The sequence below is a fragment of the Myxine glutinosa genome, chromosome 2 (assembly GCF_964187855.1).
Source record: "Myxine glutinosa chromosome 2, kmMyxGlut1.1, whole genome shotgun sequence".
Lineage (NCBI taxonomy): Eukaryota > Metazoa > Chordata > Myxini > Myxiniformes > Myxinidae > Myxine > Myxine glutinosa.
Window position 1 is genome coordinate 214,475,258 of NC_136262.1, and position 24,547 is coordinate 214,499,804.

General features: G+C 48.5%; 1 protein-coding gene across 1 annotated transcript in view; it reads right to left on the reverse strand.

Annotated features, from left to right (window-relative positions):
• Positions 1-24,327, reverse strand: part of LOC137420872 (casein kinase I) — a 78,022-nt gene extending 53,695 nt beyond the window's left edge. The window contains exons 1-4 of the mRNA XM_068106331.2: positions 24,005-24,327; positions 20,535-20,905; positions 20,006-20,046; positions 19,813-19,882 (exon numbers count right to left, since the gene is read on the reverse strand). Of these exons, the coding sequence (XP_067962432.2) occupies positions 19,813-19,882; positions 20,006-20,046; positions 20,535-20,685 (262 nt within the window). The 5' untranslated portion in view covers positions 20,686-20,905; positions 24,005-24,327. The remainder of the gene's footprint in view (positions 1-19,812; positions 19,883-20,005; positions 20,047-20,534; positions 20,906-24,004) is intronic.
• Positions 24,328-24,547: the final 220 nt, after the last annotated feature.

Consider the following 24,547-nt stretch of genomic DNA (forward strand, 5'->3'; position numbering starts at 1 on the left):
GCGACGGGGCGACAAGTCTTTCATCGTCGACTTCGGCGGCCGGCCGGACCAGATTTCTGTGGACCGCCTCAAACCGGCGCACATGGACGTCGACCGACCACCACGGTTGGCCCTTCCTCCGCGGCGAGGCCGCCCCCCGTCCACAGTTCCCCCCGCTCGACCACCCACCACCACGTCGGACCCCTCCCCACGACCCTCCAGGGGTCGCTTCGGCCGGGTCATCCGGACCCCCCTTAAATTGACCCTGCCGGTGCAGGTCCATTCTGGAGGGGCGTGTGTAGCGGTTACCGCTGGATGCACACAATCGCCTTGCACCGGCCAGAACACGGCCAGACGCGCCTCTCCCGGGCATGCCCGGACTCACTGTTCCCGGGCACGCCCGAACCTCCCGGGCACGCCCGGTCTCGTCTTTCCCGGGCATGCCCGCTCTCGCCTTTCCAGGGCTCGCCCAGAGCGTCCGGGCATGCCCGCTATCGCCTTTTCAGGGCTCGCCCAGAGCGTCCGGGCATGCCCGCTATCGCCTTTCCAGGGCTCGCCCAGAGCGTCCGGGCATGCCCGCTATCGCCTTTCCAGGGCTCGCCCAGAGCGCCCGGGCACGCCCAGCCTCGACTTGCCAGGCCGCAGCCAAACACGCCCGGGCAGGTCCAGACTCGCCTTTCCAAGGCTCGCCCTTGACACCCGGGCATGCCTGGTATAGCTTTTGCCGGGCAAACTTCCCGACATAAATGTGTATATATATTGCTGCCCGATAAACGGGCTTGTCAGAATACCTGAGCTGTTTTGTTTCAATAAAGCAACTCGGACGAATTCCGTCTTTGGTCGCGTCAATTCTTTCGACTCGCGTTGGAGCGCAGTTCCTTCACTGTGATTGATGCTGTGAAGAGGAACAGATTGAGATGGTTTGGTCATGTGTTGAGGAAGGATGAAAGTGACTGGTTGAGAAGAGTGGTGGAAATGAATGTAGAAGGAAGTAGAAGACGGGGAAGACCGAGAAAGACTTGGCTGAAGATGGTGGAAGAAGAAATGCGGGCAAGGGGGTTAACAAGGAGAGATGCAGAAAATAGGGCAAAATGGAGAAGATTGTCATGGGGACCGCAAGGCTAACCCCTGCGCTAGCTTGGAAAATGGCCTTTAAAATGCATGTTGTTGTTGTTGTCTCAATTGTAAAATAAAAAAAAATCACTTAAAAGCTTTTTTAATTCTCGGATCTGGATGCAGATCTTCACCAAAATCGAATCAAGTTGTCCTTGGCAAACATCCAACCTGTACACCAAGTTTCGGGCAAATCGGTCCAAAACCTTGCGATATTCTGCTCACAGACAAAGACAGACAGAGTTGAAACACATCTACAAGTGTAAACAAAATCTTTTGATCGTTTCAATAATTGATGTACTTCATATGATGGCCTTGCACACTGATATGAGCTCTGAGTGGCTCTTCGCAGAATGCCGAAGCGTCAGCCTGCCTGAGAAGCAGGTTTGGCGATGTGGTCTAGCCAAGACAGGTCATAACATATCGTGAGGCCTAGAAGCTTCAGACACTGAACATCTTCCAGAGGTTGGCAAGTTAAGTCGACTAGTGGGTTCAAAAGCCAAACCTTGTGAAGACGCAGAGTGAGAGCACCTGGGATTTTCCTGCATCAACTTTTATTGCTTGTACGAGCAATCCGATTAGACAGGAAGGTTAAAACCGCTGCTGTCAGCTGCTCGAGTGCAAGGATCACAGTTTGGCAACTATTTATGGTGCATACCTTAAAGGCGGCTGCTCTGCAGCCAATTTCTTATACAAGCAACTTGGAGAGAGTTTGTTTATAAACATGATCAAATACAACTGTATCTGCAGCAGCAGGGGAACTTAAACCATCTTTTATCAACCTCACAAGACACATCACAGACGACACGATGTCCAAGTGCAATAATCTGATGGAAGTGTCCAAATGTCTAGGATGTATATTTCTATTTTGGGGTCTCCAACTAACTTTTGTTGTTTTTCGTGCTGACCAAGAGAGGAGTGGAGGGAGGGTGGGGGTCGAGGGGGGGGGGGGAGAGTAAGAAGTGGAATGGAGGGGGTGGGGTGGAATGGAGGGGGTAGGGTGGAATGTGGGGGAGAGGAGGGAAGAATAACAGGGGTGGGAGAGGAAGGGAGGGTGGAATGGCATGGGGAGAGGAAAGGAGGATGGTGTGTGGGGGCAGAAGAGTAAGGTGGTGGGCGTGGGAGCATGACAGTTCGTTGGTGGGGGGGGGGGGCTGGGGGAGTGGGGCAGGACAGTAAGGTGGTGGGGACAAGTATGTGTAGTCTCAATTGGTTTTCAGGGTCATCTCATAATACAGGTACAGAGTACGGAGGAGTGCAGCTTATTTCATTAGTACGGAGGAGTGCGGCTTTGCCGTGAAGACACAATGGACAACGCTTGGAGCCAAAAAAAAAACAAACAGCTTCGTGTATGATGGAATCCACACGACCTCTGTTTGTAAAACTCCCATGTTACTTTTTTTTTTTCTTAAAGCTATTGCATTGGTGGTTCAAAAAGGCAAATTGTTATCAAAAAGGACAACAACACCTGCATCACCCATGATGAGAGCAAAAACAGACGGAGCCAGGTTGCAGCCGAGTGAGGAATCGGACATCAGAAACACACAAGAAACCTTCATTATCAAAGCCTTCAGTCTGTCTGCAGGGATTCTAATCCAAAACCTTCAAAAACCACTCCCCTGGTGCAGTGATCTCCTCGCAGACGCCACAATCTATCCAACACAACCGTCTGCTTCCTGCTGTGGCTCCCCGCTTAGCGCAAGACAACACCACTGTACAAATACCCAGACACCCCGTGTGCGGTTTTGCACAATGCAGACTCGCATCCACTCCAATGGGACAAAATCGGTGGGAACAGGTTGCCTGTACCATGAATATTTCAGGAACATCGCAAGGCAATCTCTCTTTCTGTATGCCTTTACCCTCCCTCAATCTCATTGGATTTTAAACATGGAGGGATGAGCGAAAGGATTTGATCTCAAACTGAAAGGGAAGATGTGTATAACCAATCGGCATTGTTCGAGGCACCCAATCAGTGTGGAATTTGATGCGATCTTAAGCAATACTAAAATAAAGACATTTTAATCCAGACAGAAAAACATGAGGGGGTGGGGGAGTGGAGGCCGGGGTACATGGACATTGGAATGACGAGGTACGGATGGGTGATGTCTGTAAAAGGGTCTCCTCAAAAAGTGAATGTGCTGTCGGTGTTTGTTCATTCCTCAATGAACAACACTCTGTGCATCTAACACCCACCCAGGCCCTCCAACCAAATTATATTTAATCCTGACGGTCTGTCTGCATTACTATTCCCCTCCTCCTCCTCCTCCTCCTCCTCCTCATCATCATCCACTACCAACCCCACCTACTCGCCCCCCCCCCCCCCTCCCTCCAGCCCTCCATCAATTGCAAAAAAGGAGATCAACTGATGGATTTAATGTACTACCGATTAGACGCAGCCATGATAGCCAAATGACCGACGACTGGGAGCAAATGTATGATAAAGGCAGTTCCCGCTCTAGCCCTCAAGGGATGAACAAGTCGACAAGTACAATCCTATTACGTCCATGACAACAGCCATTCCTTTGAAGGGAAGAAAGGATTTTGTACATTCATTGCAAGACGAAGAGAATTATGTTCATTACACAAGGAACTTTGACGAAGGAGGACGCAATTCGGCCCGTGATGCCCGTGCTGCACCAACCCCAGTATCTTCCCCATCCATATACGAGCCACTGACAATATCCCCCCTCTATCTCAAATTTCAATTCAAACCAATCCATCCCCACCAATGCCACTACCATTCAGTCCATTAACCAGTCTCTAACTGAAAGACCCCTGCCTTAAAACTGTCCTCTCATCTTCTTTACCCTCAAGCTTTGGCCCCTGGGCCCAACACTGTCCATTCTGCTGAAAAACTGCACGACACCTTTCCTGTCCACACCCTTCATTACCTTAAACATCTCCATCAGATCCCCTCGTAATTGCCTACTTTCCAATGTACGAGTATAAAGTCCTGTTTCCTTCAGCCGTTCCTCAGCGTAGTCTACCTAGACCTGCAATCAATCTAGTAACCCTACATCAATGAACTTTCTCTATGGCAATTATATCTTTCCACAGACGTGGTGGCCAAAACACAAATGTGGTTGCACAAGCAAGATCATCCTTCATGAGCTGCAGCGGTACCGCGAGCCATGGCTGCCAAGTAAAGGCGGAAGCACAAATACGCTAAACTATAACAGGATCAAAAGTGAAAATCAAATAACTAGAATGGTACTCGGAAGAGCGCATACTCTGCCTTGCCAGGCTAAACCGTTTGCGTTTTTGTTTTGTATCCCACCGATAGACCGGAGGATCTGCATCCGGACCTAAACTGAAATCTAATCAGCATGTCCTCATCACCTACCCAAATCATCCACCAAGATTTGTCATAATCCGTCCACAACTTGGAGAATTTTTTTTTTGTATACATAGTTGAGGTTCATGGAAGAGCTAGTACCCAGAATGGAACAGGACACAACAGGACAAAAGGGACAGCAATGAGAGGGAGAGGAAGGGGGTGGGGGAGGAAGAACACCAACAGCAAAGTTGAAGGCCAACATTGAGACACACTTGCACAAACAATGGATGTGGGGAGGAATGGGGAGCAGGAGAGGATACATAGGGTGGACAAGATGGATACATAAGGAAACTCTCAGGAGGAAAAACTGGGAATTTGGAAAGAGGAGGGATTAAGGTGGGGAGGAGGGTTAACAAGGGCATAAAAGATCATCGTTTTGGATTGGGGACAATCTGAGATGGTTGTGAACAGTTGTCTTGAAGACCTGGTAGGAAGAATGAGATTGAAGAAAATGTGGAAGTTGATTCCAAAGGCAGAGAAAAGAGGAACAAATGAGTGGAGGTGAGCAGTGATCCTGTATTTCGGTAGTTTAACCAGAAAGGGGTTGATAGTGGACCGTGTGCATCCTGCAGAAACCTGAGGGGTGGGGAGGAGAGGACAAAGCACAGAATGAGCGGAGGGTGCAAGACCAGACCACTGACCTTTCTGCGATGGTGAAAAGTGATAGGCCCAGAGACTAAGCTTCACCGCGGGAGATTCTAATGATCCTGAAGGCCTTGGTCTCCACTACCTCATGCTGAGAAAGATATGAGGCAGGGGCACCAGCCCAGAGGGGAGAGCAGTATTCTATCAAGCTGCGGATGAATGCCTTGTTGTTATGTCGAAGTTCAGGTGTACCAATGAAGGACTTTGTACGACGGAGGATGCGCAGTCGGTGGCTGGCTTTGGAGGCCAACTTTGAAATGTAGTTTTGCCCAAAAAAGATCATGGCTGATAGTGAGACCCAGGAATTAGTATGACTGAACCTCTTCAAGAGGATTGTTAAGAAGGTAGATGGGGGGATAGGGGGTTGCCAGACAGTGCTTTTGGAGAGGTAGTGAGAGTGTGGATTGAAAGACCCAAGTGTTTGACCAGCTTGTGATTTTGTCAAGGGCCCAGAAAACTACTTTGGGCTCTCCATCCTTGACAGGGAGAGGAGAAGAAAGGATTCCAATGAATGCCAGCATTGGCTACGAGAGTAGAGTAAGTCAGTAAGCCATGTGGAGTCAGCCTTGGATGCCTTAAGGCAGAGAGTTTGAAGAGAAAGGTGGGATGCAAGACTGAATAAAATGCACCAGATATGTCTAGAGACGTGGTCCTGGTCTCATGTCTGACATCAAGAGCCTCCATCCATTGTTGGGAGATTGGAAGCAGCATGTCCGAGGTAGAGTGAACTGGTCTGAAACCAAATTGGTGATCTGAGATAGGTGAGGTTGTTGGAGAAAAGGAAGGATTTCACATCAACTGTGATGGATTCCATGACCTTGCTAATGATTGCAAGTAAGTTGATAGGTCTGTATTTAAGATCAGTTTTTGCACCTTTTTATGTAATGCAGTGATGTTTGTGGATTTCCAAGTAGATGGAAGATAACCTAGTGCAAATGATAGGGTGAAAAGAGGATGTACCATGCGATACTATATATCCTTTTTGGCCTTATCTCTCAATGGAGAGGAATCGCTATAAAATGCAGTATCCGGATCCAGATCTTCACCAAAATCTAAGAAATTCTTCCTTGCAAGTCACACACCCAACCGATGCACCAAATTTCATCGGAATCCATCCACAACTGTTTGAGATATCCTGTTCACAGACAGCCAGACAGACAAACAAACAGACGGAAGAAAACCACTTCTGCCCACCTCTGGTGGCAGAGGTAATTAAAAGCTTCATAAGAAAACACTTTCGGCATACAAAGCTGGGTAATCATCTTGATGGTAATGTTAAGGTTGGTAAGGGACAGCATTGCACACATTTCTGCAATAAATTGCAAAACTGAACATTTTAACTTTGGCTCCATGGACAGGTTGTCTTGCCAGGGACAAAAATAAATACAGTACAACCAAAAACACATATGGGGTTACGGTGTGAACCATAACAACCATATTATGTTAATTTGGACTTAAAACACAAGATTACGATTTGGGAAAGGCCCACGGACCTGACAAAAAATCATTTCATTTTTTAAATAGCAAGAAAACAGGAACACACAAGTACCCTCAGATATGTATGCAGCACCATCTGAGAAATAGGCCCAACAAATCTGCAGCAAGGCTCAGCAATCGAAAATAAACATTGGGGAAGAGTTTCAAAAGTGGGCCACTCCACGCCAAGAGTTGCGATCACCAAACATCCGCATTACTAAATCATTGCGATATCTGTCAAAGCATAAGCTGTGCTCAGATATTTTATATATTCCCTTACTTTTCCTGGTTGTGCCAACCAGGGAATCTTCCCATTTTCCATATCCCTCCAAGTCGATCATAGTTCATCTCGTATCTCTCTTCTTGGCTCCTACTTGCTGCCCTTCATCTGCCAAAAAGTCATGTCTACTCACAGCTTACAAATGAGGCCATTGTCCATAGCTCAATGGAGAACTGCCCTCCCCTATGGGTTGGTGCTCCAGCATATATTCTCATGCTGTTCTGGATTCCATGGGATCTGAAGTTATAAACATTAGTAGCATCACCAATGAGGCCGAAGCACAAGGATTCTTGCTCTTACATGGCAGACAGGTCTCAGCATTTACATTACAGCATTTACATTGCAGTGGCTTCCTCTGGTGTAATTCCCTCTGCTGTACTGCAGTTACTGCAGGATGCACACCACATGTTTGAATAACCTCATCCTAGTTGTACTTCAAAAGTTCAGGCTATTTTTTTTTCTTCCACACCTTCACTGATTCGTTCCTCTTTTCTCTCAATCCTGGACCCACCTGCCTTCAGAAGACATTTCAATCGCACTCTTCCCTCCAAGACTTCAAGCAAGCGATCCACCACAATCTCGTCATCTCCATGGCAACTTGCAATCTTTTGTACCCCAATTAACCTGATCTAACAGGTTACCGTTAGATCGGGGTAATTGGTAACCTGCAAGACGGTAACCTGCAAGTTATAGGATAACCCTATAACTTGCAGGTTACCGTCTTTCCTCCCCTCTTTTGTTGTGAGTATTACATTGCTTGTTGAATCCAACTGTGGCCCACACTGTCACTACGTCACCTAGTTAATCATTTGTCAACTCGATCTTCCTAGTCAACTCGCTCTTGTTTTACTAATACTGAGGACCACAGAAACACAGAAATAGTCTCCCAAGCCTGATGCGATACAGTAATAAACTAGAACGCATCTGAAAATGAAAAGCCCATCCACATCCGCTTTGTAATTGTATTCGGACTTCTTCCGTATACTAAACATGAGGGAAAAAAAAAAAAAAGACGATTTTAGGTGACCTTGACCTTTTGATCTAAAAAAAACAATCGGATTCTACCTTTGATTAGTGAACCAATTCAGAATGCAAATTCTTAAAATTTCAAGTCAATTGGATGAAAATTGGTCATTTTATGTGCTGTTGACCTTTGAACTTTTGACCAAATTGGGAATTTGTTTTCTCCATATTCTTCTAAAGCTTTGTTAAAATTTTAATGACAAAAGCTCAAAAAAAAGTTACGGACAAAGGGAAACTAGACCGACACTCTTCGACGTCACAACGTCGACCGAAATGCCTCCACCCACATTATTACATCTATCTATAATTCCAGTAATCTCTGTGTATGTATGTATGTATGTATGTATGTCTGTATGTCTGTGACCGCTGTTTCTCGACAACCACGGGTCCGATATACTTTAAACTTGCCAGGTATATTGCTGGGGACCCGAGGATGTGCCTTTTCAAGGTTTCATATTAATCGGACAAGTAGTTAGCGAGCTATGTCCAAAAAACGATTCAACCAATCAGAGAGCAGCGAGCTATCACGTGTGCCGAACGTGGCGAACAGACTCTGCCTCGGACGGCACATTTGAGAGCGTATTCATTTATTTCACGTTGGCAAACTATGTTGGCGTTAAACTATGTTTTAAAACTAATTAAAACTACTTTGCGATTCTTTCGCTTTCCTGCGCGTTTGTGCACGCTATGGCGATTTCTTTACCAAACTCCGCAAGCCGTTCGCTTTGGACCAAACCATTTCATGTAAATAGAGGGGGGGGATTGTCACCGTACTCGCAAGCCGTTCGCTTTGGACCAAACCATTTCATGTAAATAGAGGGGGGGGGGATTGTCACCGTACTCGCAAGCCGTTCGCTTTGGACCAAACCATTTCATGTAAATAGAGGGGGGGGATATAATTTTAGATATATATATAGTACGGGCATGCCCTAGTCATTATAATACTTGTACCAAGTTTGATTTAAATTCATTCAGCTGTTCTCAGGTTATCACATTTTTAACTGACAAACTCTGACCTTTGACCTCTTGACCCCAAAATTTAATCAGTTCATGTTTACATCATTATACATACCTGTACCAAGTTTTAAATTAAATCACTTCAGCTGTTCACAAGTTATCACAATTTTACCTGACATGACCTCTGACCTTTGACCTCAGGGACCCCAAAATCTAATCAGTTAATCTTTACATCATTAAACATATCTGTACCATATTACAGACTTTGACCTTTGACCTCAACTCCAAAATTTCATCAGTGAATCTTTACGCAATTATACATGTGTACCAAGTTTGAATTAGGACACTTCAGCCGTTCTCAAGTTATAGACCTATAACAGACTTTGACCTTTGACCTCTTGACTCGAAACTATAATCAGTTAACCTTTACATCATTATACATACCTGTACCAACTTTTAATTAGATCACTTCAGCCGTTCTCAAGTTATAGACATATTATAGACATATTACAGACTTTGACCTTTGACCTATCGATCCCAAAGTCTAATCAGTTCATATTCACATCATTCTACATGAGTTTACCAAACTTGGTCAGAATCCCATCATGGTAACAGTATTTCTACCCAACATGACCTCTGACCTTTGACCTCGTGACCCCATAATCTAATCAGTTCATCTTTAACTCATTATACATACCTGCACCAAGTTTGACCAAGATCCCTTCAGCCGTTGTCAAGTTATCGCGGTAACAAAAACCCATCACAGACGGACGGATGGCCGGACGGACAAACTGAAAGCCTAATGCTTCCGGCAACTTTGTCGGCAACTTTGCCTAATCCTCCAGGCATTAAAAAAAAAACAGACAAGTGATTGCAAAACCCAGTCTCTTGCAGTGTGGGGGGCAGGCTAATAAATACGTTGACACAAAACGCCAATTGGACTGGGCCAACGATGCGCCAAATGATTCAACAATCAGGAGGACGGCATGTAATAAAAGATATTCAAAGCACAATCAGAAAATACAAAATAATCTGAGCAAACAACTTCTACAAGGTTACATTTAATCATACATTATATCGAGAACAGAAAATGTTCAATTGATTTTAAACTTCAATGTTTAATGGTCCACAGAATCAGAAATTAATGTTTAGTTTCATGAATAAATATGGCTTCATGAAACACTTGATCGTTTTTTTTATTGAATATCTTGAAACGAAGATTTTAAATGTTTTTTGTGTCTTTGTACTCTCGATTGGCCCCGCCCCCAAAATACACCGATGGGATTAAGTCATATACACGTGACCTGCTACGTCTTCTTCAGAACATTTTTGCTTCTGGATTTGTGTTTACGTGCGGTCCACATACGCGTTATACAAAATCACTGTAATCACATCATCGACAAAACAAAATTGAAGCAATTGAAAATTGAAGCATCTAATCTAATCTAATGGAAAAGAAGCCAAAGGACAGAAAATGCCAAAAACTGAGGGGAAACAGCATCTGTTGCCATGGAGGTTGAATAGTTAAGTTCAATCAGTGCTAATTAACCTGTTGTACATCCCTCACTCACTACATGTAGAATAAACATTTGTGAGGATAGTCCCATCCAGTATGGTAACGAGCCACGCCATTGGGGTCGACAATTGCTGACTCTTTGCTTTTAAATGAATGCATTTATCATTACGACAAGAAATACAGAAGTGTTAGATCAAAATACCACGAAGGTCCACATTTACCACGTTCTAACTCCATTATTTTTCACTTACCAGTTGTTATTGCCGAGTCTTTCTTCGGCATCGACCTGATTGTTTTGAACGCCAGGTATTTTACAACCAATGTCATCCACAATTTCCCCGGTGTGTACCCCGGTTTAGAATAGGTACACCGTATCGCTGCGTGTCGTAAGAGGCGAATAAAAAGGGTTGGCGTCAGGAAGGGCATCCGGCCATAAAAACATTGCCTCAAAAAGAGAACCATGACAATTACACTGCATATGGGCAGGGTACAGCCCGAAGTACCCCGTGGGGGACCCCACTCCCTCTCGTCAAAACTCAAGGTGGGGAACCCGATCGAAGCAAGGGTGGAAATCACTCCATTTATGACGACGAAACGTCTGATGCCCGAAGTGGAGATCGGTTTCTGAGGTTTGGGACATGGAATGTAAGTGAAAAATGACAGGGAGATCAGGAGAAGTGGTGGAAGTATTGGTCAGAAGAAGAGTGGACATATGTTGTGTGCAAGAGACGAGATGGAAGGGAAGTGGTGTGAGAGTGGTGAAGGGTAGGCAGGGACAGAAATACAAGTCTGTGTGGCAGGGGTGCCCGGAGGGCGTGAATGGCGTTGGTGTCCTGTTTTCTGAGGAGTTTGTAGACAGTGTGGTGAGTGTGACTAGAGTGAGTGAAAGGTTGATGATGGTGAAAATGACGATTGGAAAGCTCTTGGTGAACGTCATCTCGGGATACGCTTCGCAGGTTGGTCGGAGCGATGAAGAGAAGGACAAGTTCTGGTGTGCAATAGAGAAGCTGATGGAAAACGTGAAAGATGATGAAGTTGTTGTGGTAGGAAGAGACCTAAATGGACATGTGGGAAGGAGTATGGATGGTTTTGAGGGAGTTCATGGGGGTTATGGATATGGTGAGAGAAATGGAGAAGGTGAAAGGATTTTGGAGTTTGCTGATGGAGCTGATTTGTTGATTTGTAATACTCAGTTCTAGAAAGAGGATAATAAGCTTGTTACATACACGTCAGGTGGGTCGACGACAACCGTTGACTACCTGATGGTGCGTAGGCGAGATAGGGGGCACCTCCGGGACACAAAGGTGATCCCGGGGGAGGAGGCTGTTTCACAGCACCACTTGGTTGTCTGCGGCATAAGGGTGAAAGGTGCGAGGAGAGCACAGCGGGTGAAGTACCAACCGAGAATTAAGGTGTGGAGGTTGAAAGAGGTGACAGTAAGGGAGGCATTAAAAGAGAGGCTGAGTGTGGTAGAGGATGATATGTTTGAGCTTGAAAGTGCTTGGATGTCAATGAAAGATAGTCTGTTGGGAGCCGTTGGTGAGGTGGGATGTACCACCGAGGCACTCGGAAACATGGTGGTGGAATGATGAAGTTGGAAAGAGGATTGACGAGAAGAGGAAGAAGTTCAAGGAGTGGCAGAAGGCGAAGGGTACGGGGGCAGAAAAAGCAGAGCATGAAAGATATAAGGCAGCCAAGAAGGTTGCAAAGAAAGAGGTAGCAAAGGTGCAGGAGGCATGAATGAAAATGTTCGGAGAATGCTTGGATTCGGAAGAGCGTCAGAGAGCGGTATTCAGGATTGCAAAGCAGATAGCAAAAGAGAGGTGTGATGTGATGGGGGTGAGTTGCTTGAAGGATGAAGTGGGACAAATCGTTGTGGACCAAGATGGAATTAAAGGAAGATGGAAGAGATATATGGAAATGCTGTTGAATGCAGAGAATGAATGGGATGGCAACATAGGGAGTAACCCAGTTTTAGGACAGGCAGAGAAGATAACTGAGAAGGAAGTTGAGGAAGCGAAAAAAGCAATGAAGAGTAGAAAAGCAGGAGGGCTGACGGGAGTTGTGGGAGATATGTTGAAGGCAGCAGGAAGTTGGGGTGTGAAGAGAATGACAGAGATCTGTAATCTGGTGGTTAAAGAAGGCCGCATTCCAGTGGATTGGGAACTGAGTACCCTCGTCCCTCTATACAAGGGGAAAGGTGACCCTCTGGACTGTGGCTCGTATCGAGCGATAAAGTTATTGGAGCATGGAATGAAGGTATTGGAAAGGGTGTTGGAGAGGAGGATAAGGAAGAAAGTGAAGATCGATGAAATGCAGTTTGGATTTATGCCAGGAAGAGGAACGACAGACGTGCTTTTTGTTGTGAGGCAGTTGCAGGAGAAGTACATGGAGAAGAGGAAGAAGTTGTTTCTTGGGTTTGTTGATCTGGAGAAAGCATTCGATAGGGTTCCACGCGAAGTAGTGACATGGGCATTGAGGAAGTTAGGAGTGGAGGAATGGTTGATCAGAGTAGTGATAGCAATGTACAAAAGAGCGCACAGCTGTAAGGACGAAGGACAGGAACAGTGGTGAGTTTGAGGTGAAGGTGGGAGTGCATCAGGGGTCGGTACTAAGTCCACTACTATTTGTAGCTGTGATGGAGGTGCTGGCTCAGAACATAAAGGAGGGTTTACCGTGGGAGTTGTTGTATGCAGATGATCTGGTGTTGATTGTGGAAAGTATGGATGGACTGAAGGAAAAGATGAACAAGTGGAAGGAATGTATGGAGACAAAAGGTCTGAAGGTGAATATCGGAAAGACGAAGGTGATGGCAAGTGGTAAAGCATGTAGTGAGGTGGAAAGAACTGGGAAGTGGCCGTGTGCTGTGTGCAGGAAGGGTGTCGGAGCAAACTCCATTCAATGTACAATGTGCGCTGAGTGGGTTCATCAAAAATGTAGTGGTCTGAGAGGGTCATTAACCAGTGTGGCAGCTACATTCAAATGTAAGGTGTGCACAGAGGGAGCTGCAGATGGAGGAAATGTTGAGTTGGATCTTGGAGATGGCGTGAAGCTGGAAGGTGTGAATACATTTTGCTACCTCGGAGACATGCTGAATGGAGAAGGTGGATCAGACTCGGCAACGGTTGCTTGAGTGAGATGTGCATCGAAGAAGTTTCGGGAACTGAGTGGCGGGCTGATGAGGAGGGGAGTGTCGTTGAAGCTGAAGGGAAAGGTGGGTTCATCCGACCTTTCTGTGAGAAGTGTTATGTGTGAGAAGTGTTATGATTGTGTGAGAAGCTGTATGTGTGAGAAGTGTTATGATTTATGGGAGCGAGACATGGGTAATGAACGTAGAGCAGCAACGAAGGCTGGAAAGGGTGGAAATGCAAATGGTGCGGTGGATGTGTGGAGTATCGTTGAGAGAGAGGAAGCCAAATGATGAATTGCGAAAGATGATGGGAATAGAGCCTGTGATTGATGCTGTGAAGAGAAACAGGTTGAGATGGTTTGGTCATGTGTTGAGGAAGGATGAAAGTGACTGGTTGAGAAGAGTGATGGAAATGAATGTGGAAGGAAGTAGAGGACGGGGAAGACCGAGAAAGACTTGGCTAAAGATGGTGGAAGAAGAAATGCGGGGGCAAGGGGGTTAACAAGGGGAGATGCAGAAAATAGGGCAAAATGGAGAAGATTGTCATGGGGACCGCAAGGCTAACCCCCGCTCTAGCAGGGAAAATGGCCTTAAAATGCATGTTGTTGTTGTTGTTGTCATCCACAATTTCCACATCGGGTTCATACATATACGGTCCGACAGCACCTTCTACATCATGATTTTGACTGTTGTCGTAATCTGAGGATTCTTAATCAGAAAATTATTCTTCAAATTCACTTTCTGACAAGTCTGAAGTGAGTTGTGCGGCCATTATTATTTGCATGCTGAGACGATCTATCTGGTGATGATGTCACACAGTTGATGTAATGAAAATGGAGGTTTTCTGGAATTTTGAGGGGAAGTACCAGCCAGATTGTTTTTTTAACTTTAACACCTCAAAAATTATTGGAATTAAAAAACCACATTCAGTTCTTTGTTTATTACTTCAAATCAATATTATCACGTCAAATCTTTTTTCGGATTCTGTGGACCTTTAAACTGCACAGCAAACAAATGCATAGTTCACACGAGCACACAAATCGAAAAGCGGGGTTGAGCAATTGGTTCACCTTGTCTGTCTGTCTACAGATGTCAGCCTATGATTAAGGAATTACTTAATTTCAATTAAGTTTTACATTTTGAAAACCTTTGAACAATAATCGGAACCCAAACCTGCAGTTTAGCAGTGCAGTACCTTAGCTCGGAATTTGTCAAACCTGTACCAAATCTCGTTCCGATCGTGGATGCACAGAGGTGAAAGGTAATATTTTTTTAGTCTGTCTGTCTGTCAAAAAAAAATTGAAAACAATTCCAAACAGGATACTTACTCTTTTATGGGATGTCATAATGGATGCTGAGTCAAGCCCTGAGGGCACAGTAACTGAGATTCAGCATTCAAACAAATATGGCGGTGCCGAGTGCTGTTTGTTCAGTGCAAAATGCAAAGCAAGAGTTTATAAAACTCTTCCCATGTCATTTTTCTCAAGACTGCATGGGGTAAATATATATATACAGTGCATTCAGAAAGTATTCAGACCCCTTCACTTTTTTCACATTTTGTTATGTTGCAGCCTTATGCTGAAATCGTTTAAATTCATTTTTTCCCTCATGAATCTACACTCAATACCCCATAATGACAAAGAGAAAACAGGATTTTAGAGTTTTGCAAATTTATTAAAAATAAAAAACTGAAATATCACATTGACATAAGTATTCAGACCCTTAACTCGGTACTTAGTTGAAGCACCTTTGGCAGCGATTACAGCCTCGAGTCTTCTTGGGTAAAACGCGACAAGCTTTGCACACCTGGATTTGGGGATTTTCTGCCATTCTTCTCTGCAGATCCTCTCAAGCTCTGCCAGGTTGGATGGGGACCGTCGGTGGACAGCCATTTTCAGGTCTCTCCAGAGACGTTCGATTGGGTTCAGGTCAGGGCTCTGGCTGGGCCACTCAAGGACCTTCACAGAGTTGTCCCGAAGCCACTCCTGCATTGTCTTGGCTGTGTGCTCCTGCATTGTCTTGGCTGTGTGCTTCGGGTCATTGTCCTGTTGGAAGGTGAACCTTCGGCCCAGTCTGAAGTCCTGAGCACTCCGTTTCAGGTTTTCATTAAGGATATCTCTGTACTTCGCTCCGTTCATTGTTCCCTCAACCCTGACCAGTCCCCCAGTCCCTGCTGCTGAAAAACACCCCCACAGGTGGCTGCCACCACCATGCTTCACAGTTGGGATGGTATTTGGCAGGTAATGACCGGTGCCTGGTTTCCTCCAGACATGATGCTTAGAATTGAGGCCAAACAGTTCAATCTTAGTTTCATCAGACCACAGAATCTTGTTTCTCACATTCTGAGAGTCCTTTAGGTGCTTTTTTTGCAAACTCCAAGCAGGCTTTCATGTGTCTTTCACTGAGGAGAGGCCTCCGTCTGGCCATTCTGCCATAAAGCCCAGTTCGGTGGAGTGTTGCAGTGATGGTTGTCCTTCTGGAAGTTTCTCCCATCTCCACACCGGATCTCTGGAGCTCAGCCAGAGTGACCATCGGGTTCTTGGTCACCTCTCTTACCAAGGCCCTTCTCCCCCGATTGCTCAGTTTGGCCGGGCGGCCAGCTCTAAGAAGACTCCTGGTTGTTCCAAACTTCTTCCATTTAAGAATTATGGAGGCCACTGTGCTCTTGGGAACCTTCAATGGAGCAGAAGCTTTTTTTGTGGGCTTCCCCAAATCTGTGCCTCGACACCATCCTGTCTCTGAGCTCTGCAGGCAGTTCCTTCGACCTCATGGCTTGGTATTTGCTCTGATATGTATTGTCAGCTGTGAGACCTTATATAGACAGGTGTGTGCCTTTCCGAATCATGTCCAATCAATTGAATTTACCACAGGTGGACCCCAATCAAGGTGTAGAAACATCTCAAAGTCTGATCAAGAGAAATGGGAGGCACCTGAGCTAAATTTCAAGTGTCATAGCAAAGGGTCTGAATACTTATGTCAATGTGATATTTCAGTATTTTCTTTTTAATAAATTTGCAAAACTTTCTGAAATCCTGTTTTCTCTTTGTCATTATGGGGTATTGAGTGTAGATTGATGAGGGAAAAAATGAGTTGAAATGATTTCAGCATAAGGCGGCAACATAACAAAATGTGAAAAAAGTGAAGGGGTCTGAATACTTTCTGAATGCACTATATATATATATATATGGTAGGATATTTCAAAAAATTGTGGACGGATTCTGACAAAACTTGGTGGATGAGTTGGCTAGGCGACAATAACAAGCCGATTATATTTTGGTTCAGGTCCAAATCCAGATCCAACCTATTAGTTGGATACAAAGCGTAAACTTCTGCCTCGGTGGAAGTATGCACTCTACCAAGCGGCGTTCCAGTTATGGATGTAATGACCCAAAAACAAATTTCACCATCTTGTTCATTTGTTGCATGAAGCAGCAGAATGAACCGATTATAATAATTATTTATCTGAGCCGGGGGCAAATACCCTGCCGAGTTTTGGGCGAAGGAAAAACTCAGGTGGCTTCTAGCACAACAGGTGCAAGTGACAGCTGATCAGGAAGCGGCGCATGCTGAGATACTGGCCAATCAAAATAAACCCTGCAGTGTTCTCTCACAGCCAGGTGCTGCAAAATTTACGATGCACAGCAAATTGCCAAACGACGGCAAGGAATTTGAACACAGCGTCGTGCATTCAACCGAAATTCAGCAACGCACAAGTCGGTGTTTATAAAAAAAACGTTTCAACAGGGAAACCTCACACAGAAATAGAGTGCACAACACGAGAGGTGCAGAGCACACTTGCAATTCAATGACGCAGTTGAAGTGCAGTACAGAACAAGGAGATAGTACGAGACGAAGAACAAATAAAGTTCACAGTACTGCAGGAAAATAACCTAATGAGAACATTTCTCACAATACGAGAGCATTCTCCTGAAACAGCCGCAAAGGGTGCGGGTTTAAAATCCACGGCATCTCAAATCTCAAATTCATGGTGGAAAACCGTTAATGGCATCTCAAATCTTCCAATCAAAACACACCTGTTCCTACTTAATGGGTGCAATGGTGATTCGCCAAAGACAAACAAAATACCAACTTGGCATATTACAGCCAAATTAGTGTCCGCCACTTAAAACGGACCGAGCTCAGTGAAAGCTGCATGCCATTCCCACGCTGGACCCTGCCAATACGAGGATGAATTCCCGGTCGTCACCTCGGTAACCGCAGCGAACAAGATAGCTCATCCCCAACAGCACCATGGTTTGCTTTGAGGGCACTTTTGATTCAAATCCTGCGATGCCCTCGCTGTATTTGTAGTGGAGCATTACAGGCATCGGCCTCCCTGGCCTCGATTCAAGTGCTGGACTCACTCCCCTTTGAGGAGACATCAAAAAGGCCATTACATGAAAGAGCAAGCTCATGAAGGTCAAATTGCTCATGCGTGGAGGTATGGCCCATGGAAAAGCCAGGCAGTCAAGTACGTAGAAAGACAGCGACACTTTGCTCCATCGTAAACAACATGGAAACAACAATGTCTTCATCAAAGCGATTCGTAAACAAAATCTGAAACAGAATGTACAAACTTTTTGAGTGAAAGTACGTTTCTATTTTGGGTCGGGGAGAGGGGGGTGGAGGGGGGTTGATCTAGTCCGAGGATCCCAGGTTCCAATCGCTCAATCCTGGTATCCTAGGTTCCAATCGCATATGTTGGATAGCAGGATGGTCAGAAGGTATGCACACTGGCTTCTGAACTTTATATCATGAGTTTAACAACTGTAAAGTGTCATCCTGGTGTTTTGGGTTGCAGGGAAAAGGTTTAATGCGTGCCGCCCCTCAGATAGACGTTTTAAGCTGACTGTCCCATCTGCCGACATTAGTTGGACATTAAAGATCCTATGGTGTCCTTGACGGACAGCAGACGAGCTATCGCCGGCACCCTGGCCAAATTCATCCCCCAACCGAGAAGGGGACAACGCATCAGCGGCACAGCTGCGCCCCCAACAAATAACACCGGCCACAGCCAAGCACTGCATACGAAAGAAGAATATCACGTACATTGTGCACATTTTGTCCATCGTCTAATACAGGTTCAAAATATAAAGTCCAAATTCCAACCAAGCCAGATACAATTATAAACCACACTAAACCTCACCCTCCCTCCCCAAATTCCCCACCAAGTGCACAACACCCCAATAATAAATCCGACAGACTACTTCGATCCAATTCCAACAAGCTCGGCCGTTTTCTTAAAAACAACCCTTATTATTTGATCGCACCAGGGCGGCCAATTTGATGCCGTTCATGGCAGGTTCTAACAAGAACGACTGGGTATGATGACATGGGTCATAAAACCAGGTTCCTATACGATCAGATGCTATTTCACAACAACATACCTTATGATGCAATGTAACCCCTCCACAATACACAGGAAAGCAGCATAGACACGCGTGCAGCGAGCAAACACTTAAGTAGTTTTGAGCGTTCACCCTAAGAGGTCGTGTCCCAATCGAATGTTTCCATTGTAAAATGCTGCCCAGTGCCCACCCTCACCTCTCCACCAAATGGTGAGCAAGAATATTAATGCAGGTGGGCCTCTCTTGGATTAAAGCAACTTCCTTTTGACACGGAAATGTCGTTTCATCGAGCAAGACCCTCATGTGTACAGGGAGGTCTGAAAGTCCCTTTACCCGTCCCAAGTAAAGCATTAGTTCTTAAACTCTTAATATACAGGTTTTGTTGTGCAGGATTTACAATAATTAATCAATCATTGTACCTGTATTCATCGCCAAGCAGGGAGGGAGGTGCGAGAAATTTAGAGTGGCGAAGTGACTTTCAGGCCACCCTGTACGTAAAGTCACTTAGAGTGACCCTGTACGTAAAGTTGTTGGCATCCTGCCAACTTATCAAGCACGACAGTGCGAGCAAACCAAACAAGTTTTACGGAAGATAAGCCAGAGCGATTGGGGGAAAAGCAGAACCAAGGGTGTGAAACCAGAAAGGTCACAAATGCATTTGAAATTATAATAAATAAATAAAGCATATTTTGAGAGCTTGCCACGAATCGATGAACTCGCACAAGACTTCCGATAACGGGAATACAATACTGCAGAATGGTTGGAGAATTCGAAGATGACACTGTGGATCAAACAATGCCACAAAACGACTGTAAACTTGCAACAAGGACACTGGCTGGGTCTGAGGTTTCAGCCACAAGGCAGCTTTTAGTGTAGGATTACGCAAGCAGCTAAAACGGGAAAGGGGTGGGGAACGGTGAAAGGAAGAGGTGCAAAGAAAAGAGGAAGAAGCTTTAACGGTCAGAGAGAACAAAGAGGAAAGGTGGAGGGAATCGAGGCACACACCTGAATTTCCCAACTGTTTGTAAAACCTGTACTCCAAATGAAGCTGAGGTGCTCTCGATTTCATGGGTTCCTGTCGATAACACAATGAAGAACAGGCATGGTGTGACAATGCATAAAGGCTGTTGATCATGTGTCATGCAATTAGCCTCAGACCTGAACTTACCGACACTGTGTTGCTTTGGGATTAACTTACCAGTTTTATTGCCACGTATTCATTCGTGTAGAGGTTTTTACCTGTGGTGGAGAAAGAAGAGTTCGGGTTAAACCTCGAGGCGGCCAAATTGCTGTTGTACCTTAACAGAAATGCAAACTGAAGCACAACCAATGTATGGCGGATGGAAAGGAGGAAGAGAAAAAAAAACGGTTTGGTGGGTTGGTGGGTGGGGAGGGGTTGGAGGAGGGAAGACAAGATGTTGGGGGAGATGGGGTCATGGGGTTTGAGCAGGTGAAAGTTCAGTAATTGAATGAAGGGGTTTGAGCAGGTGAAACCGAGATGAAAAGTTGAATAGAAAGTCGTGAAGTTGGAACATCACACTCAACTAGAGGAAGAGAACGACTGGTAAAAGGTGAAGGGCAGGTAAGAGGTTAAGTTAGGTGTTTGATTCAAAAGTATTTACTAATCAGCGACAATTGATCTACACTCAGGTGGAATAAAATGGACTCGTCCATCATGACAGGTTGGCAGTGGATAGTAAATGGGTCTCGTTTGGGTCAACGCGTACCGAGGCGTAGCTCTCCAAAGTTCCCGCAGCCAATCTTCTTGCCCACCCGGAAGTTGGGTCCAACCATAAGAACGCCAGAGCCAGTTCCCCGACCAGAAGGGCCGTTGCGCCCACCGCTGCTCGGCCGTGGCAAGCGCTTTGGGTCGGCCATGCGCTACCCGTCGCCACACCGAGTTGGGACTGGTCGCCAGGGCGCCGTGCAATGCACAGCCACTCGCCTTATTCCAGAGTACAGCCAGCACCGCCTGGCTCTCCAGACAGCTGGTTAATGGAAAAAGGCTCCTCAGCCCCAATCGTTCTCCATACCCTGCGAGCCAAAGGTTCTACGCTTTCCTCCAGATTGTATGAAACCGAAGGCACAGCTCCTGTTCCTGCGGCAAACAAAAGAAATACACCATCATTGCCATAAACCAATATGTTCAGCCACCGAGCACACTCGGAACAAGACGGACAGACGCACCCACGCACACGTTTAAGGACCGACCAATCACAGTTCACTGGGAAGCGATAAAGCACACAATAATCGTGCAAGTCCTCATACATTGTTATTTAAAAAACAAATAATCGGGACAATAAACTGCAAACGTAGTGTAGAGAAAAGGGCACATGGAGCAACACCACACCCTGGGCCACAAAGGCAAGGTGAGGCTGTTGTGAAAACAAATGCCATTGGTGTTGTGTGAACAAAGTTTGGCAAAATAATACGAAAGATAATGCCGATTCCGAGGAAGATAGAACGCAATATAGTTTTCTCTCACTCTGCATCTAGACTAGACTTGCGAGGTAGTTAGTCAATTACACCGAGTGAAAGACGTCGCTCCACCTCAACTCGATCCACCACAGATTTACAGGTGTATCTATTGCTGTGAACCTACGACAGTTAAAATTACCATCACACCGATATTCACGACATATGCACCACCATCACCCACCCCACCCCACCCAGCCACAAATGTTTTTCCAGAGTGCACAAATTTGTGTCTTGAATATTTTCTCAATACCTCCTGTGAGTAATTAGCGAGTAGTGGCTTCCTTCCTCCCACCCTCACTCCCTCCCTTCATCCCTCTCCAGTCACAGATCAGATGTCTAAGGACACATGGGCACATCGCCACATATGCCAGGAGCACTTTGGGAATGACCTCCCCTGGGTAGTGATATGATCTTAGAAATGGTGCCCTGTGACAGTAGGGGTGGGAGAAAGGGTACCCTGTCACTGTACGGTGGCCGAAGCAATGGGGGAGGGCGGGCACACGGGGCGGATTGCCTTCCGGGGGGGGGGGGGGTGACATGCAGGGCGGACGGCCTTCCACAGAGGGCATGCGGGCGGACGGCCTTCCCCGGGGAACACGCGGGAACCGACGGCCTTTCCCGGGGGTGGGCGGCCTTCCAAGCGGTACATGGGGCAGGTGGCCTGCCAAGGCTTATGCGGGGTGGGCGGCCCTCCGAGGGATACGTCGGGCGGATGGCCATCCAAGCGGCACGTGGGGCATACGGCCTTCCCCAGGGGGCACGCGGGGCGTGCGGCCTGCCAAGGCGTACGGTCATCCAAGGGAAACGCGGGGCGGGCGGCCCTCCGAGGGGTACGCGGGGCGGGCGGCCCTCCGAGGGGTACGCGGGGCAGGCAGCCTCTGAGGGGTACGCGGGGTGGGCGGCCCTCCGAGGGGTACGCGGGGCGGGCGGCCCTCCGAGGGGTACGAGGGGCGGGCGGCCCTCCGAGGGGTACGCGGGGCGGGCGGCCCTCCGAGGGGTACGCGGGGCGGGCGGCCCTCCGAGGGGTACGCGGGGCGGGCGGCCCTCCGAGGGGTACGCGGGGCGGGCGGCCCTCCGAGGGGTACGCGGGGCGGGCGGCCCTCCGAGGGGTACGCGGGGCGGGCGGCCCTCCGAGGGGTACGCGGGGCGGGCGGCCCTCCGAGGGGTACGCGGGGCGGGCGGCCCTCCGAGGGGTACGCGGGGCGGGCGGCCCTCCGAGGGGTACGCGGGGCGGGCGGCCCTCCGAGGGATACGCGGGGCGGGCGGCCCTCCGAGGGGTACGCGGGGCGGGCGGCCCTCCGAGGGGTACGCGGGGCGGGCGGCCCTCCGAGGGGTACGCGGGGCGGGCGGCCCTCCGAGGGGTACGCGGGGCGGGCGGCCCTCCGAGGGGTACGCGGGGCGGGCGGCCCTCCGAGGGGTACGCGGGGCGGGCGGCCCTCCGAGGGGTACGCGGGGCGGGCGGCCCTCCGAGGGGTACGCGGGGCGGGCGGCCCTCCGAGGGGTACGCGGGGCGGGCGGGCCTCCGAGGGGTACGCGGGGCGGGCGGCCCTCCGAGGGGTACGCGGGGCGGACGGTCCTCCACGGGGTACGCGGGACGGACGGTCCTCCACGGGGTACGCGGGACGGACGGTCCTCCACGGGGTACGCGGGACGGACGGTCCTCCACGGGGTACGCGGGACGGACGGTCCTCCACGGGGTACGCGGGACGGACGGTCCTCCACGGGGTACGCGGGACGGACGGTCCTCCACGGGGTACGCGGGACGGACGGTCCTCCACGGGGTACGCGGGACGGACGGTCCTCCACGGGGTACGCGGGACGGACGGTCCTCCACGGGGTACGCGGGACGGACGGTCCTCCACGGGGTACGCGGGACGGACGGTCCTCCACGGGGTACGCGGGACGGACGGTCCTCCACGGGGTACGCGGGACGGACGGTCCTCCACGGGGTACGCGGGACGGACGGTCCTCCACGGGGTACGCGGGACGGACGGTCCTCCACGGGGTACGCGGGACGGACGGTCCTCCACGGGGTACGCGGGACGGACGGTCCTCCACGGGGTACGCGGGACGGACGGTCCTCCACGGGGTACGCGGGACGGACGGTCCTCCACGGGGTACGCGGGACGGACGGTCCTCCACGGGGTACGCGGGACGGACGGTCCTCCACGGGGTACGCGGGACGGACGGTCCTCCACGGGGTACGCGGGACGGACGGTCCTCCACGGGGTACACGGTCCTCCATGGGGTACGCGGGACGGACGGTCCTCCACGGGGTACGCGGGACGGACGGTCCTCCACGGGGTACGCGGGACGGACGGTCCTCCACGGGGTACGCGGGACGGACGGTCCTCCACGGGGTACGCGGGAGGAACGGTCCTCCCCGGGGTACGCGGGACGGACGGCCCTCCCCGGGGTACGCGGGAGGGACGGTCCTCCCCGGGGTACGCGGGACGGACGGCCCTCCCCGGGGTACGCGGGAGGGACGGTCCTCCCCGGGGTACGCGGGACGGACGGCCCTCCCCGGGGTACGCGAGACGGACGGCCCTCCCCGGGGTACGCGAGACGGACGGTCCTCCACGGGGTACGCGGCCCGGCCCTCCGAGGGGTACGCGGGGCGGACGGCCCTCCGAGGGGTTCGCAGGACTGACGGTCCTCCACGGTTTACACGGGACGGACGGTCTTCCACGGGGTACACGGGACGGACAGCACCTCTTACCCGTGGGACGGAAAGCTCTCAGGGACTCAATGTCATGACTTGCACGACCCCAAGGATATCGTGATCTCTTCACCGCTTTCCCTGAACATCCGCTTCAAACACAAAGAACCTCAACCAAATCTCATGGCCATGGAAATGCCAACCGAACGAGGGTTTGAGATCGTTAGAAAAGTGATTAAAATGGCAATCAATAAAATGTCACCAATTATAGTAAAAACTAGAAAAGCAAGAAAAGAGAAGATGAGGGGGGAAAACCCCGATTTTATTTTCTGCTCCAAGTGCCGTCTGCGCTTCGGACAAGAGGCGGGAGAAACGGGGGCGAGGCAGGAAACGTGGGCCAGGAACCAACGTCATAATGACATCACATCCGCTTCTCACGTAATTTTTCCGCCTCAATATTGTATTGAAAATGCACATTCATCAGCAGTTGGCCCTTTAAATGATCATAATTAATCACATTTAATTTTATTTTATTTTTGACAATATGTTTTGCCAGCAATAATTAATGCCTCAAAGAATGGTGCTTCTGCAACCCTTAAAGAG